This window comes from Cicer arietinum, chromosome 6, assembly GCF_000331145.2.
Source record: "Cicer arietinum cultivar CDC Frontier isolate Library 1 chromosome 6, Cicar.CDCFrontier_v2.0, whole genome shotgun sequence".
NCBI lineage: Eukaryota > Viridiplantae > Streptophyta > Magnoliopsida > Fabales > Fabaceae > Cicer > Cicer arietinum.
The window spans coordinates 51,598,153-51,609,753 of record NC_021165.2 but is presented as its reverse complement, the minus strand read 5'-3'; the positions used below and the strand labels follow the sequence as shown (position 1 = coordinate 51,609,753).

Sequence of the window (11,601 nt, the reverse complement as noted above, 5' to 3'; positions counted from 1 at the left end):
ATCCATCATTTTATAACTCTTATTCTAGGAATAGATTAGGCTCGCCTTAATATAGATTTTGTAATTAGCTTTTCTTGCTTCTTTATTATACCATAATTTTATTTCTTTGAACTTTCCTGATAAATTTTTAATGAGTTCGTTGGATTTTGGACTAATTCCCTCAAGCTTTGTACCTTTTCTATTTTTATTAATATAATTATTAAAATGCTACAAATGACAAATGATAGCTTTGCAGTGTTAATCTAATTGGGATTCTTAGCTATCATGTAGTGAGTGCTTTAGCAATTTAATTTTTTGCCTTAAAAAATAATTAAAATTCCACAATTTTTATGCAAGTAATTAAGTAATAATCAAGTTCTACTTTTAAATTAAATTAACAATAACATGTATATAGCTGAAATATCTTTTTGTAAAAAACAAAGGTAATTAATTTAAATATTTAACTGATAAATTATACTTAAATTTTGTAGTTGGAATAAGTATGGTTTAAAATAGCTGAATAATGTTGGAAGTAAAAAATAAAAGACCAGAATGAAAGCTCTTGTCATTGGTCTTTTCAACGGATATAGTTAGAACTAGATATGGGAATAGGCTAGATCGTCCGTCCGTCAGGGCCTATGGTCTGGGCTGCCCTGACCTATTTAATAAAAGGTTAGATTTAGACTATGTTTAAAGCCTATTTATTTAAATAAATCAGACTTAGACTTATAAAAAAACCTATTAGGTATAACATGTCAGTCAATATATTTTATTATTATATTAATAATATTATTTCCTATTTTAAATTCTATCAATTAGACAATGACTCAGTAATAATTTCATATTCATAGCCGTTGCATATTTGATAGTCATTCAATTTGTCAATCACTTATTAGTTGTTCCATATTTGTTTGAGAGATAATAATGGGTGCATTTGTTTCAGAAAAAAAATCTATTCTTTGAAATCAAAAATTATGTTTTAAGGTTTAAAGAATGTTTGTTTCAGATTTTTTAAAAATTATTTTGTTAAAAAAATTATTTTTTGTTTAATATATATAGATATGTACATTGATATTGATATGTGGAGAGCATCATGTGATATGAGTAAAACATTTAAATATTTTAATATGAATAAGGCTTTTCAATAGGCTTTCAGGTCAGGCCAGACTTTTAAAAAGGCAAAGTCAGGCCAAAAAAAGTTTATGATAGGTCGTAGGCCATGCTTAGATCTAAAAAATTAATCATATGTTAGACTCATGTATTCCAAAGCCTAACCTTACTTGGCCTATTCCCACCCCTAGTTAGAACCAAATTTTTTTGCACAATTTAATTTAAATATGAAAGGTGTTATGTAAATAGTTCGATTTGTAAGGTAAGGAACATCAAAAGAGTGATAAGAAGGAAGCCCCAGTTAAAATTCATAAAAATGGTGTTATTGTTATGAAATTAACACATTTATTTGGTAAAAACATATTTATTTGGTAAAACAAAAAACATATTATACCAATAAAACAATTGGTGTTTTGTTTTCTGGACTTAAATATTTAAACCATTGATGCATATATATAAAAAAATTATTTAAAAAAATCACTACAATGCACAAAAAGATAAAGTGGAGCTTTGTGCAATTTACAGATTCTATTTACAATATTTTATAAATGTTTACAAGAAAAGTTAGTATAGATTTTCCTTCTTAAATCAAGGCCATTGCATATTATTATATTAATTGTTAAAACTGCATCTGAACATCATTGACAAATTAAACAATTTGACCACTTGATCAAGCAATTTGATCCTAGTCAAATTAATTCTATAATTTTATAAATTAACAAATACATCTCTAAAATTATGAAATATAAATTAAAATAATTAATATTTAAAATATCTAACAGCAAAAAATTTGTCAAAAAATTAATTTGATCGTTATTTGAAAAATTTCAAATATATTTATCAATTTACAAAATTCAAATATCCAATTTAACCGTCGTTTCAGATACGCCTTTACTTATTAACTCCCTTAAAATATAAGGGCTCAAACACCAAAGGAGGAAACTTGACAACAACAAGAAAAGGAAATCGACAGGTTACCATTTCAAATCCGCTCATTTTTATTTTCGAGAACATATGACCACTGCTGCATTTACAATCATTATGACTGAATTTCCGAGAACATATGACCACTACTAAGATTTACCAAAAGTTTGACTGCCAGTTGACTAATGTAACATTGTTTAGTGGTGGAGTGTATCTCGGTGATTTTTAAAAGCTACAGCTACAATGTGTATCTCACATTGAGTTTGGAGTGTATCTCAGTGAATTTTAAAAGCTACAGCTACAATGTGTAGCTTTTGACTCACCATGATTTTTCACCGTAATTTTAAGGTTATCCAAACACACCAAGTTTTCATTGTGTCGTTTCTCCCATCAAGAGGCGGTTATCTTCCTGCAAATGGCATGTCCAGAAGCGCTATCTAGCCATTAAATATCACAATGACATTTGTGTTCCTGAACAACAAATTTAACACTCTTTAACAAATATCAGAGCCAATTACCTCCTCGTCCAGACAATAACTGATTTGTTCACAAAACAAAAAGAAGCATCCCAAGACGCAGTTCAATGACATTTTTTCAAGCAAATGACTATTTCTGCTATAGAATAACTTGGCAAACAGCCAAATACCTGTATTTGCTAGTACTACGAATTTTCAATTCAAATAGCATTTTGTAAATCAAGTTCCATTTTCGTAGATGATGTAATTGACCATTCTGTAGTCAGCATTCCAAACCAATCCCAATTGTACAAACTCAAGTAAAACTGCTTACTTGTTAGTCAGGGGTGGACAACATGCACTCATATTTCCCCCAACGGAAACCCATATCTAAAATATCAACCCATTATATTATAAATACGAATGGATTTGGGAAATTTCTAACAACAAATTCAGTAAGTTTACCTATATCTTCTAAACTGGTGCCTTCAGTGTAGTTCAATGTCAAATGCATGTCAGAATAAGCAGCATTTATAAACCTGTGCTGGTTTATATATCAACTTAAGAAACAAAAGTAATGAAACAGACAAGAAAAGGGCAAACAAATATCAATCTATTTGTCTCAGGGTAATAAGTTTCACATGTTACCTCAAAAAAAGAGTAAACCATCCCCTTTTGCAGCAATGACAATCACTCATGTAATTTTGTGTCTGACATCTTTACTCAATCAAACGATATCCAGAAAATGCAGGTAAAGAAAGACTACACAATTTTGAGATGAATTATAATAATAAATAACTTCAAATCAAGACGCAAAACAATTTGAGAAAAGTTACAACAGGGAAATACCTACCTCAACCCTTTTCTCCGTTAATAATATTGATGAAAGGGAGATTGTATAGTCTCAACAAAGCTCTGAGATGAGAAAAGGGTAAATTCACCCTAGATAATGAGAAAACTCAAGACTCTAAAAGCACATATTTATGTAAGTCTTGGGATATTAAGGTCTACCTCTTTTAAATTTAAATTCTGATATCTATAAAGAAATTTCACTATTTGGAGCAAACTGGACTTTAAGACCTTCTGTGGTTATGCCTAACAGGGGAATATGATCTGCTCCGATTGCGGTACCTGTCTCTGCCTCCATTTTTTCCATTCCTCAACCTAGAATCCATCCCCCTTACTCGATCTCGATTACCTCTAACTTCATACTCCCGAGATCTTTCACGATCAGAGTCTCTACCTCTGTACCTATCACGTTCCCTATCACGATCTTTATCACGATATTTCTCCCTATCACTTGAATCACTGCGTCTCTTTCGCCCATCATCCTTCTCCCTCTGTTTTCTTCCCTCTTCTGTGTCTCTATCCCGAGCCAATCTTTCTTCTTCAATAGCCTTCTCCTTAGCAGCCTGAAATACATTACTAATTAATTACAAAAAATATTTTATAAAATTAATGTATAAATTAGTTTAGGATAAAGCTCACCTTGTATTCATTTATGAAGTCACGAACCATGCCATAGCCAACATGCTGCTTTCCTGCGACATGAGACTGAGTTCTTTCTGCAGCATCATTTGCCACCAGAAAAGATCCACATACCTCGCAGAGTGCCATCTTCTTCTCCTGAAGCATTAATACTTTATCATTTTGAGGTTGTGTTAAGGCTGCCTTCTCTGTATTAAGTGTCTCCACCTGAAAGAAAAAAATAGGCCCAAAAAATAAATTCACATGAATCTCAGTCTCAGACCTTCCAAAGGAAAATCTTCACAAGTTCATTTCTATAATTGGGGTCATAGAAACTTAATAAATCAACTATAGTATATGTGAGGGAAGAAAGGTGCAGCATCATCTTAAGAACCTTTCTCATAAGAGCCTCAGCTTCATCAACCTTCCCAGCTTCACCAAGAGATTCAACTTGTTCCAGAAGGTTCTTTATTTTCTCCTCCAGCACAGACAGCTGTTCAGATTTTTCAGCTGTCAGTGGTGGCGGCGGCGGTAGCTCTACCTCTTGATTAAGACGTTCTCGTCCACGTTTTACTCTTCTATCCAAGTCCATCACCTGTGATTATTACCATAAAATATGAAGAAAATCAACAAATAAACAAAGGCTGATTGAATTAAATTTAAGTAAGGAAGCAAACAGATATGTAACCTACCAATTTCTCACAAAATTGAGCAAGTTCAGCTTCAAATTTGGGTACGTACGCATCATGTCTTGGAGATTTCTCAAAACTGAGGTCACAAGCACAGAAAACTGATTAAATATGAAACTCAACTACACAATAATGTGAAATCTAATAACAATTCACTGGCATTTATGTTTTCATTTATTGGCATATTACAAATGAACGTGGGGGGGTTGGGTAGCTCAACTTGTTTGAGTGAATGAGTCAAAAGAACAAGGTTCAAACCCTAGAGAAGGTGTAAAAATGTTAACGTAACTAACTACTAACATTTGCCTATAAAAAAAATGAATGAACTTATATGAGTGTGCACAAAAGAGTAATGATGTGCAGGGAGGACACTGTAGGTGCTACACCGACCAAGTGATCATTAGACGTATGTTATCAAATGTACATTTTATGACAGTAAAATCTTCACAGGATGGGAAACTTGTAAAGGGAAACAACATTGGTATGGTGCAGCTTAATTGATAATTGAATCAATGACCATTAGCCCCAATTGAACCACAAGTCATGAAATTGATATTGAATATGGTAAGTGGAAGCATACACTCAAAAGGGTTAATAAAAGAACTAGGGTTTACTTACAGTGCTATCTAAAAGAACCACAAACACTAAACTTGCTTAATCACATAGATATAAGATCAACACTATCAGCATTGTTGTAATAGACGCACATGTGAAGCCTCAGTGGCTCAGTCAACAATTAAAAAATAAAAATACAGTTTCATGCAGACATGTCTAAAAGGCAGAGACATATTAGTTTTCACACAGTATTCAGGAATAATTGCAGCAAGAATATACAAGCACCAAAGCCCACCATGAGAAATCGTAAACTGATGAATAACAAAAAAAAAAAATAATATGAATAAAATATATTCACCTTTCTTTTAACTTCGGGTCATGTATTTTTGGACATGGTCCTGCATCAATTTAAACACAAAATTAAAAAATAACAACTCCAGCCAAAGCTACCACAGTGAATAAGAGCTATAGAGTTGAAGAGGAAATTCCACAAGAGAATCATTGAACCTTCCTCTGTGCAAGTTTATTATGATTTCATCAACTAGCATCACTAATAATAATAATAATTACACACTTTGAAATGAATTTGTTACTTCTTTACCTTTTGGTTCCAAGAGGATAACAATCTATACTTGGAAATGACACTGTAGTTGAATTGACATGCACAACTATAGTTTCAAATTGCAGACTCTGAATGCAATATTGCAGTTACTGCATCCCGCACCACACAACATTTGCGGTGTTTTCAAAATTTACAGGATGCAATAGACTTCAAAGTCCTCATAATAATTGCTTGTCATTCTTCCTCACTCTCATTTAGTAGATTCAGAGAGGATTATTTTGGTTGGAGAAATTTTCAGATAATAGTGAACTGGTAATGAAAAGGCAGGATTTGGGGCCGGGATCAAGATCCAATTCAAACTTAACATGAATTTGCACCGCAATTGCTGCAATATTCATAGCAACGTCTATAATGGCCACAATTGCAATGACTGTTGCCTCCAACAATGACTGCATCACTAATTTGAAGTAATAGCTAGGAAGCACGGAAACTGCCACGGACATCAAACACGACATTGCCACATTGACGCCAATAATTGAGAAAATGAATTAATTGGATGTAATCAATGTGTTGGTATCATGTCGATGCCGGACACAAGGACACACATTCAATAAGAAGTGCCGGTGCTACAGAAAGTAATAGCAATAGTAGTAATACAGGTAGCAAGATTGTTATAATTGTGTTTTGTTGAATTGACACAAAAGGTGACTAAAATTTCATGATTAACTAAAGAAAAAGAAGGAATTGATAGAAAACAAATGCAAATAAAGAAAACGTTACCGAGATCACTACGCGTATTGACGAAGAGATCGTGAGGACAAAACCGCACCATATAGAATCCACAAACTTCTTTATCATCCCAACTCACTTCCTTGTAACCCCTTCTCTCTTCCTCCGTCAAGTTCCGAGCTTAATAATTCAAAAAAAACAAATAATTCAATTTAGAAATTAGATCGAATGAAAATTGAGTGAGGAAAATAGGTAGTACCTGAACCCATGAGTTCGTCGAGGAGAGCTCTCTGAGCATCCATAGCTACGAGATGAGATTGGAAGAATTGGATGAGGAGTAAAACCCTAATTCCGATTAATGTAAGGAAGATGGATGAGTAGAGAATTATTGAGAATTTTGTGTCTAGGGTTTGTGGTGTGGTGTGGTGTGGTGTGGTATGGTTTGGTGCGTGAAGGAAGCTATTACCTGAAAAACAAAAACTAGTAAAAACTCTTGGTTTCACTATACTTTTTTTTTTAATTGATAAAAACAGCTGTCTTTATTTTTTTTTTACTTTAATTGCAGTTTTGATTATTTATTTTGGTTGAATATGAAAATAATTTTTTTACTTAATTTCTCTCCGATATCGATTTAAATAGAATCTCAGTTTAAAAATTGATAAAATATTATTCTTTTTTAATAATTTAAAAAAAGATTATGTAGAATATTCTATATGAATTAATTACATTTTATTATTATTTTTAATTTATAAAAACATATTTCTTATGTTATTATATCATTTAATTACAAATACATAAATAAATAAAAAAAGATAAACTCTTATTCTAATCTCTAATTCTATTTCATTACATTATATTTTATTTCATTTCATTCAACTCCTCCTTCTAATCCCTAATGTGTTAGCTTCATGATACATGTGACACACCAAGATTTTCCACTCTAACTCCAATAACTTGCAAATTTGTTGCACTAATTTGACTCATGTCAAGTTGACCCATGCCAACTTGCTTTTAGATTACTCACCACAACTTGAGAATCACCGTTCAACTCCACCTTATTGTACAAAAGAGTCCTTGGTAGCTTCAAACTCTCCAATACATCCCACAACTTTGCAACATAAGCACTACACGATCCCAGACTATTGGAGAAACCACATATTTGTAGACCATCCTCTCATCTAAGTAAACCTCTACATCTTGCACGTTCACTTCTATGACTCGCACCATCCGAGTTGATCTTAATCTAACCACTGGGAGGAGGAGACCAACCAATCATAACTTATCTCTGCTCACTCAAAACCATCAACGAGTTAGCACTAACAACCTCCTAGTAACACTACACTCAGTTAGGAATAAAGCTTCACAATTGATTATTCCTCCACATTTTATATAGATTAATTACATTTTATTATTATTCTTAATTTATAAAAACATATTTTCTATTTTTAAAAACACATTTCCTATTTTATTATATCATTTTATTATAAATACATAAAATAAATAAATAAATAAATAAATAAGACAAATTCTTATTTTAATCTCTAATTATGTTTCATTCCATTCCACCCGTCCTCTTAATCCCTAATTTCATTATATTCTATTTTATTTCATTCCATTTCATTAAACTCCTCCTCTTAATCCCTAATTTTATTCCACTATTTAAGATTTTCTTTTTTTAATAAAGGAGGACTTAAATCCAAATAGAAGAATACATAACAATAATCGGGGGGATACACAACCCCAACAAAGTTAACAAACAAAAAAGAATTAAATTGAACAAGAGGATGCTCGTAAACAAATTGGAACTACTACTACATCTGAATGAGACAAGAGTATTTGTGCATGTGTTAGCTTCATGATACATGTGACACACCAAGATTATCCACTCTAACTCCAACAACTTGCAAATTTGTTGCTGTAACGCCCAAATTTTTTTTATACGAATATTACTGAAAAATATTTATTTTCTTTTAAAAAGAACTAATTAATTTTTTTTTCTCATTAACAGAACGTAATGTAATTTACTAAAATATTATTTATTTATTCATTTGCAAAATTAATATTCCAATTATTAGATCAATATTCGTCCAAAATAAAATAAATTCTCTTTAAGTAAATTATTCAAAAGAAACAATGTTGACTGAAATTAATGACATTCAGTTTTTTCTAGCTAATGAAATATCACGTCTGCATTTCTATTAAAAGTTAATGATGAAGAATAAATAACTTTACAATGTGCCGCAAAAATTTAGTAATACAAAATATTATTTTTAAGTAAAATATAATTTCCCCGCGTGCGTGCACCAATCAAACGTTAGTCATGCAACTCTTTGAAATCATTAGTACCTAAATGTTGGTGTAAGGGGTCAGTTCATCCCACAACAAAATTAAACCAAATAATAAATTAACAACCATAAAATATGAATATAAAATCTTTTCGTAATAAAAGATTTTAAAAAATTGATTCTTTAATAGTTCTTAAAGATGTATCAAAAGTCATAGAATGTATCTAAATAAATCAAGTAGCAACCGTAGAGCAAATAATTAGATCAAAATAAAATAACATTAAAATGTATGCAAGGTATGCATGCTCCTAAACATATATGATCCGGATATAACCAGCCACACAGGCGTCCACACATAAGTCACCCATACCAATGGGGAAAATTAAACCAGCCACACAGGCGTCCACAAAGATGCATATGATATGTCATGAAATGATAATGATGCTCAAAGATACATATCACCACCCAATTAGATAATCACATAAACCACAAGCCACTTAGGCAACCACAAAGATAACAATATTTAAAACACAAATCAACAGCCACTTAGGCAACCACAAAGATAATATTTAGAACACAAATCACTAGCCACTTAGGCAACCACAAAGATAACAATATTTAAAATGCAAATCACCAACCACTTTGGCAACCACAAAGATAAAAATATTTAAAATACAAACCACCAACCAAACCACTTAGACAACCACATAGATAGAATATTCAAAACACAAATCACAAGCCACTTATGCAACCACAAAAATAATATTATTTAAAACACAAATCAAGGTTTGCCGCTAAACACATCACAAAAATCAACTTAATCATGTTATCATAATTAAAATTAAAACTTTACACCAATTCCCCCAAGACTCATATAGATTTCTTAAAAATCAAAACTTTGAAATAAAATAGGACAAAAATCGAAACTTTAAATTAAAGACATCCTAAAAAATATTACTCATGAGATCATAATAAAAATCATAGCTTTATAATTAAGTACACATAAACAACACACAAATAATAACTTTACATCAAATATATGACATCAAACATATTACTCATGTTATAATAATAAAAATCGAAATTTATAATTAAGTTTATCAAAGCAAACATATTACTCATAAAAATAAAATATTATAGTTAAATTCTTTAAGGCAATTAAAAATCAATATTTTTCTTTTAAGACAACAAGTTTTATATCAATATCTTACAAACTATTAATTTAATATCTATCCTAACATTGCATGGGGAAAAGCCCTTACCTTAGGCGCTTTCTTTCTTAACACTTATAAATTTGCACGAGAAATAGCTCATGGGGCAGTAATGAATTCAACACCGATAGATATTGGAATTTACTGACTCAGAAAATTATTTTGAGAGTGTATGAATGACAAATAGGTGTGACAACAAGATGCCTAATGGAAATGTATGAACATAAAAGCTATTTACGTTGCACTATTACCATTGATTTCTTGTCTAAAATTGAAGTGCACTTAATTCCAACATTATACTACCAATAATTACTATTTCTTTAATTTTATTAGGTTGTTACAAAGCCAATTGAAATCATGTGTATTTATATGTATGAGTTAATTTGGATTAACTAATAGAGTTCACCATATATTGAAGGGTGTCACACACTAATTTTAATTAAATAAATAAATTAGAGATTGTCACATCACCCTTTTAATTTTTTTTATCTAATAGTTACGAAACCAAAAGTTTCATAAAGTTATTTTTGTAGACAATTATAATAAAATTATAATTTTAGTTTAAAAGAGATGAATGCATGAGATACAAAAAGGACAATAGTCTTTTTGTGTCCTCTCTTAATTGCACAAAAAAACTTATAATTAAATTTAGGCTAAATTACATTTGTGGTCCTTTAACTTAATCTCAGGTAACGTTTTAGTCCTTTATCTTTTTTTTTCCCGACTTGGTCCTCAGGTAACGTTTTAGTCCTTTATCTTTTTTTTTTCCCGACTTGGTCCTTTATTTTAATTTTAAGTGACAATTTGATATTTTATGTTTTAAAATTTCAACAATGTTATCCTCTTTTATACAAAAATTCAAAAAAAAAATTCAATCAAAAATCATAAAATTTATTATACTCTTCAATATAATACAAATTTCATCAAATTCGTTTCATACTTTATTTGATATTGTTAGGAATAAAGGACCAAATCGGGAAAAAAAAAAAGATAAAGGACTAAAACATTACCTGAGATTAAGTTAAAGGACCATAAATGTAATTTAGCCTAATCTTAGACTCTCTACTTCAAGAAAATACCATGAATTGTCATAAAATCTTGTCATAAAGGAGAGTAAAAGAATGAGTCAAGTTACTAATTTTTGTTTTTATAGGATGGACCAAAAATATTTTCAAAACACTTATACGTTCGTTTCAGTAACTCTATAATATCTCCTAAAATGAATACTTATTTGGTTGCAAATAAAACTAACAAACAATATAACTTATATAAATTCTAATTTAATTAAATAATTCAACTAATATTTTATCAACTAAAATAAATCAAGCAAGACAAGAATACCACTCACACATAACAAAATAAAACAAACATATCTAACCCATCAATTTCATGATTATCGAAACTAATCAAATAAAAAAAATGTTCATTTATGAAATAATGACTTCATAAATAGTCCCCATGTAATTGTCACGTCAAAACAATTAAATAAAAATGAAGATTATAATTATTTAGGTAGAATAGAGTGTGATAAAATTTAATTTAATTTATTTACACATAGAATAATTATTAATTTAATAATAGCAATTACTAAAAGATACACATATAATATATATGAAAATTTTGGGGTGTTACAGA

General features: G+C 30.4%; 1 protein-coding gene across 12 annotated transcripts; it reads right to left on the bottom strand.

The window, feature by feature from the left end:
* Positions 1 to 2,047: 2,047 nt before the first annotated feature.
* LOC101500137 (uncharacterized) lies at positions 2,048 to 6,947 on the bottom strand. Of its 12 annotated transcripts, none has more exons than XM_073370189.1 (9): positions 6,730 to 6,947; positions 6,522 to 6,650; positions 5,538 to 5,577; positions 4,628 to 4,703; positions 4,330 to 4,530; positions 3,957 to 4,163; positions 2,934 to 3,880; positions 2,803 to 2,858; positions 2,048 to 2,484 (listed from the first exon to the last, which is right to left on the bottom strand). In XM_073370189.1, exons 1-7 carry the CDS (start codon positions 6,770 to 6,772, stop codon positions 3,542 to 3,544), a joined length of 1,035 nt encoding a protein of 344 aa, XP_073226290.1. In that variant the 5' UTR covers positions 6,773 to 6,947; the 3' UTR covers positions 2,048 to 2,484; positions 2,803 to 2,858; positions 2,934 to 3,541. The 12 variants fall into 12 exon arrangements, with proteins under 12 accessions (XP_073226290.1, XP_027191616.1, XP_027191619.1 ...); XM_027335815.2 differs by lacking the exon at positions 2,803 to 2,858 and having other exon boundaries at positions 2,934 to 3,007; positions 3,117 to 3,880; positions 6,730 to 6,943; XM_027335818.2 differs by lacking the exon at positions 2,803 to 2,858 and having other exon boundaries at positions 3,117 to 3,230; positions 3,322 to 3,880; positions 6,730 to 6,943.
* Positions 6,948 to 11,601: the final 4,654 nt, after the last annotated feature.

Coding starts and splice junctions, on each gene's coding strand:
- LOC101500137 (XM_027335814.2), bottom strand. CDS start 6,772: ATGGATGCTCAGAGAGCTCTCCTCGACGAACTCATGGGTTCAG. Junction 6,651..6,729: donor CGACGAACTCATGGGTTCAG/GTACTACCTATT, acceptor TGAATTATTAAG/CTCGGAACTTGACGGAGGAA. Junction 3,881..3,956: donor ACTTCATAAATGAATACAAG/GTGAGCTTTATC, acceptor AATGTATTTCAG/GCTGCTAAGGAGAAGGCTAT.